The sequence below is a fragment of the Oncorhynchus tshawytscha genome, unplaced genomic scaffold, assembly GCF_018296145.1.
Source record: "Oncorhynchus tshawytscha isolate Ot180627B unplaced genomic scaffold, Otsh_v2.0 Un_contig_8617_pilon_pilon, whole genome shotgun sequence".
Classification (NCBI taxonomy): domain Eukaryota; kingdom Metazoa; phylum Chordata; class Actinopteri; order Salmoniformes; family Salmonidae; genus Oncorhynchus; species Oncorhynchus tshawytscha.
In genome coordinates this window covers 67,501-72,500 of record NW_024609001.1, presented here as the reverse complement: position 1 = coordinate 72,500, position 5,000 = coordinate 67,501, and the positions used below count along the sequence as shown (strand labels likewise).

The window sequence follows — 5,000 nt, the reverse complement described above, 5'->3', positions numbered from 1 at the left end:
AAAACATATGGTATTTGATGAGTGGTTGTTATGATTGTTATCATATTTCTGACACACTCACTCTCTCCCTCCTTTACCTTCCTTCTCTCTCCCTCCTTTACCTTCCTTCTCTCTCCCTCCTTCTCCCTCCTTCTCCCTCCTCTCTCCTTCTCTCTCCCTCCTTCGCTCTACTTCTCTCTCCTTCTCTCCATTCCTCTCCTTCTCCCTCCTTCCTCCTTCTCTCCTTCTCTCTCACTCCTCTCTTCTTCTCTCTCCTTCTCTCTACTTCTCTCTCCTTCTTCCTCCTTCTCCCTCCTTCTCCCTCCTTCTGTCTCCTTCTCCCTCCTTCTCTCTCCTCCTCTCTCTCTCCTCCCTCCTCCTCTCCCTCCTCCTTCTCTTTCCTCTCTCTCCTCCCTCCTCCTCTCCCTCCTTCTCTCTCCTCCCTCCTCCTCTCCCTCCTTCTCTCTCCTCCTGTCTCCTCTCTCTCTCTCTCTCCCCTCCTTCCTCTCTCTCTCTCCACCTCTCTCTCCTCCCTCCTTCTCTCCTCCCTCCTCCTCTCCCTCCTTCTCTCTCCTCCTCTCTCCCCCCCCCCTCCTCCTCCCTCCTCCTCTCCCTCCTCCTCCTCTCTCTCCTCCCACCTCCTCTCCCTCCTCCTCCCCTCCTCCTCCTCCCTCCTCCTCCCACCTCCTCTCCCTCCTCCTTCCCTCCTCCTCTCCCTCCTGCTCTCTCCTCTCCCCTCCCACCTCCTCTCCCTCCTCCTCTCTCCTCCCTCTCCCTCCTCCCTCCCTCTCTTCAGGAGTTGATGGGTGATCATGAGATCTGTTTCAGTGGGTTCCAGGGGGAGGATCTGCCCTCCTCGACGGATCCTCTGTGGATCCTAGGGGACGTGTTCCTCTCTGATTACTATAGCATCTATGACCGGGGACAGGACAGGGTGGGCTTCGCTAAGGCCAGACACACACGCTATGCAACGTTGGATGCAGAGATGGATAGATAGATGGGAGGTGGGAAGGGAGCGATGGAAGTAGGGAGTGATGGATGGATGAAGTGAGGAAGGAAGGAAGGAAGGATAGTGATAGAAGAGTGGATGAAGCGATGCATGGAATCACCATGCTGCACCTCCTGTCATCATCACTGAGACTGAAGTGCTTCATGGGAAGGCTGAAAGGCTGTCTGTCCAGCATTATCAGTGGCTGTCTGGCATCTTTTGAGAAAAATTCATGCATTTCCATTCTACTAAAGTTAATAAATAATTGTTTAAATGCAATCAGGTGTTTTTTTGTTGCATCATTTTGTGAGTGAGTACAATGATTAACAGTGAACGATGACTGAATAAATTATATTTTATTATAAAACAAACATTTGATGTTTATTAGGGTGTACATTATAATAATGCTGGGTACACCCTTAGAGATCCTGTGAAGTGACTCATACTAGGGCACAGCAGGTTGATATGTACTGTATGTCAGAAGAACATTAGGACTTCTCCGATTGTGACTTGTCCTTGTTCTCTTGGCTGTCATTGGTGTCCTTCTTGTCACTCTCATGACCATTGGACTCCAGAATGTCTGTCTCGGGGACTTGCAGTGCTTGGAACTGGGCAGGCTCAGCAGGAAAGTGGAGGGCTGTGGAAGTGTTTCGGCCTCTCCTCCTCCCTAGGCCTTGAGGACTAGGCAGGCTGTGCAGGGAGCTCTTTGACCCCTGTCTGGAGAACTGGAAGGACAGCTGACGTCTCTGTGGCTTACACCAGTCTTTGGGGACGTTCCAGCTCAACTTCTTGGGCCTCGGTTGGGTACAGCTGTTGCCCTGATTCGTGTTCAGGGCTGGAGCCTCCACATTGGGGGACAGATCTACTGGAGTCCCAGGCTTACTTGAGGCCTGCTCATGCCCTGTCTGTTGGGAGAAGGCCTCTATATGATTCAGGGGTTGTGGAGCCCCAGATAACGCCCCACAAGTCCCTCCATCACCCCCATAACCACTATCCCCATGATCATCAGAAGAAGCAGGTGGACTTACCACCCACTGAGGCAGGTCTGTGAAGGACGGCGTACGGGGCTCAGTGTCCAGGGAAGAAAGAGTACTGCTAACCTCCCGTAGCGTATCCAGAGGGTGGTTGGTCGAGAGGGGGTTATGGGAGTTAAAGAGGTTGGGTCTGGGGAACAGAGAGTGATCAGGTCCTGGGGAGGCCTGGTCGTCTGATCCAGGGTAGTCATGGGAGTCAGGTCTGAAGGGGAAGAAGGCCTCACTGCTGTGACGTTTGAAGGAGGGCCGAGGAGGGACGAGCTCTGGGGGATCCTGGACGCTGAGAAGCCTACGCACGTGCCCCAGGACTGACGTTTGACGACCATGACGGAAGTTGTGATTGCTGTTGTGGCTGTCCTGTCTGTGAATGTCCGCCTCTCCGAACTGAAAATGCCCGATAGACTGAAAGATAGAGGATATTACAGTGAATACTTTAGACTAGGTAGTATACAGGTTATGGATATTACAGTGAATACTTTAGATAGTATACAGGTTATGGATATTAGTGAATACGTTAGACTAGATAGTATACAGGTTATGGATGTTACAGTGAATACATTAGTCTAGATAGTATACAGGTTATGGATATTACAGTGAATACATTAGTCTAGATAGTATACAGGTTATGGATATTACAGTGAATACTTTAGTCTAGATAGTGTACAGGTTATGGATATTACAGTGAATACTTTAGTCTAGATAGTATACAGGTTATGGATATTACAGTGAATACTTTAGTCTAGATAGTATACAGGTTATGGATATTAGTGAATACGTTAGACTAGATAGTATACAGGTTATGGATATTAGTTAAAACTTTAGTCTAGATAGTATACAGGTTATGGATATTAGTTAATACATTAGACTAGATAGTATACAGGTTATGGATATTACAGTGAATACATTAGACTAGATAGTATACAGGTTATGGATATTACAGTGAATACATTAGTCTAGATAGTATACAGGTTATGGATATTAGTTAATACATTAGACTAGATAGTATACAGGTTATGGATATTACAGTGAATACTTTAGTCTAGATAGTATACAGGTTATGGATATTACAGTGAATACTTTAGTCTAGATAGTATACAGGTTATGGATATTACAGTGAATACTTTAGTCTAGATAGTATACAGGTTATGGATATTACTGTCACGACTTCTACCGAAGGTAACTCCTCTCCCTGTTCGGGCGGCGCTCGGCGTCGCCGGTCTACTAGCCGGTCTACTAGCCGCTACCGATCCCTTTTTCTTTTTCTGGTTGTCTGTGTTCCTTTTCACACCTGGTTTCAGTTGCTTTGATTTCTGTGGGTATATAGGGCACCTGTTACCTGCCGTAATTCGTGCAGGATTAGACTTGTGTGTATTGCGCTCGATTGTATTTGATGTTTGTTGTTTTTTCGCTATTACGCACGTGTATGTAAAGTGTCGGAACTGTGTTTGTTCCTCCGTGCGTTTGCACCAGTTTCTGAGTATTCGGGAGCGTAGTTTTGGGATTTTGTCTGTGCCGTTTTGTATTGGTGGACTATATTATTAAACACGCTTCTCAGACATCCCTGCTCTCCTGCGCTTGACTCCTACACCTCTCACCAAGACGCATGTTATCACAATTACAGTGAATACATTAGACTAGATAGTATACAAGTTATGGATATTACAGTGAATAGTAATTATTTTGACTAGACAGTATACAGCTCGTCAGAATTTACCAGAATTGGCTCTTTGTAGCACGTTAGGAGAATTAGGTTAGGAAAAAAACAATGTGATTTTGAAGGTATGGCAACACCAGACTAGGAAAAATGTTAGGATTAGATCAAATGTGTCAATTTGACACATAAACTGTATCCTCTCTAGTCATGCCCTCTTGTCCATCTTCTCTCAGACAGATATCTAGCTGAGGAGAGATGGGAGTTTTTCCACATGTCCTTGCATACGTAGGACTTGAGTATACATTTGCGTGTGTGTGTGTGTGTGTGCGTGTGTGCGTGTGTGTGTGCGTGTGTGTGCCGTGTTGTCATGTCCTCACTCCAACTCTCTGGTGGATCCGAGGAAGGAGGGTATGCAGTAGTCGGCAGCAGCCAGGGTGTAGGGAGGCAGAGCCTCAGAGTCGTTCCAGTAAATGTCTTTAGTCATCGGAGGGAAGTTCATGTGCATCTCATCCACCGCGATCAACGACACCTGAGACAACACAGGTATTGACTGAATGATCGATTGGCACAAATGACAGATCAATCAATAACATTGGCTTGGAAAATACATGAAAACTAGTCTGGGTTACTGTAAGGCATTTTGCAACACATGTTTGGTTGATTGATTGATTGATTGAACGTAACCTGCAGATTTCTGTCGATACACCAGTTAGCCTCGAAGTCGTCATCATCCTCCCCAAATGGATTAATGAGCTGCTCAGCAACCTGAAGGAGAAGGACCTCTCACATCACTGCTCATTATCCTAGACAAATGTCTTGATACGGGAGTGATGTCAAACAACAGGCAGTCATGTGACATCAGGGATTACAACATTGGTTGACAAATTAAATCCCACAAGGCATAGATAATCTTACTGTCAACAGAATTTGGGTTCCATACTTCCTGACAAATCCCCATTTTTAACCAATGAAATTGATTGTCAGACATGGTGTACTAACACTGTACACTCTGCAACCACACATTCCCTCTCACAAGACCTTCATGATAACATCACAACCCCAGCACTGTACACTCTGCAACCACACATTCCCTCTCACAAGACCTTCATGATAACATCACAACCCCAGCACTGTACACTCTGCAACCAGACCTTCATGATAACATCACAACCCCAGCACTGTACACTCTGCAACCACACATTCCCTCTCACAAGACCTTCATGATAACATCACAACCCCAGCACTGTACACTCTGCAACCACACATTCCCTCTCACAAGACCTTCATGATAACATCACAACCCCAGCACTGTACACTCTGCAACCACACATTCCTTCTCACAAGA

General features: G+C 46.3%; 2 protein-coding genes across 2 annotated transcripts in view; one reads left to right on the top strand and one right to left on the bottom strand.

Annotated features, from left to right (window-relative positions):
* Positions 1–1,224, top strand: part of LOC112238804 (cathepsin D-like) — a 15,933-nt gene extending 14,709 nt beyond the window's left edge. Inside the window, exon 8 of the mRNA XM_042313986.1 lies at positions 776–1,224. Within this exon, the coding sequence (XP_042169920.1) occupies positions 776–976 (201 nt within the window). The 3' untranslated portion in view covers positions 977–1,224. The remainder of the gene's footprint in view (positions 1–775) is intronic.
* A 231-nt stretch (positions 1,225–1,455) lies between these two features.
* The window catches only part of LOC112237411 (bestrophin-3), a 13,432-nt gene continuing 9,887 nt past the window's right edge, over positions 1,456–5,000 (bottom strand). The window contains exons 8-11 of the mRNA XM_042313985.1: positions 4,340–4,420; positions 4,033–4,184; positions 2,299–2,403; positions 1,456–2,203 (exon numbers count right to left, since the gene is read on the bottom strand). Of these exons, the coding sequence (XP_042169919.1) occupies positions 1,456–2,203; positions 2,299–2,403; positions 4,033–4,184; positions 4,340–4,420 (1,086 nt within the window). The remainder of the gene's footprint in view (positions 2,204–2,298; positions 2,404–4,032; positions 4,185–4,339; positions 4,421–5,000) is intronic.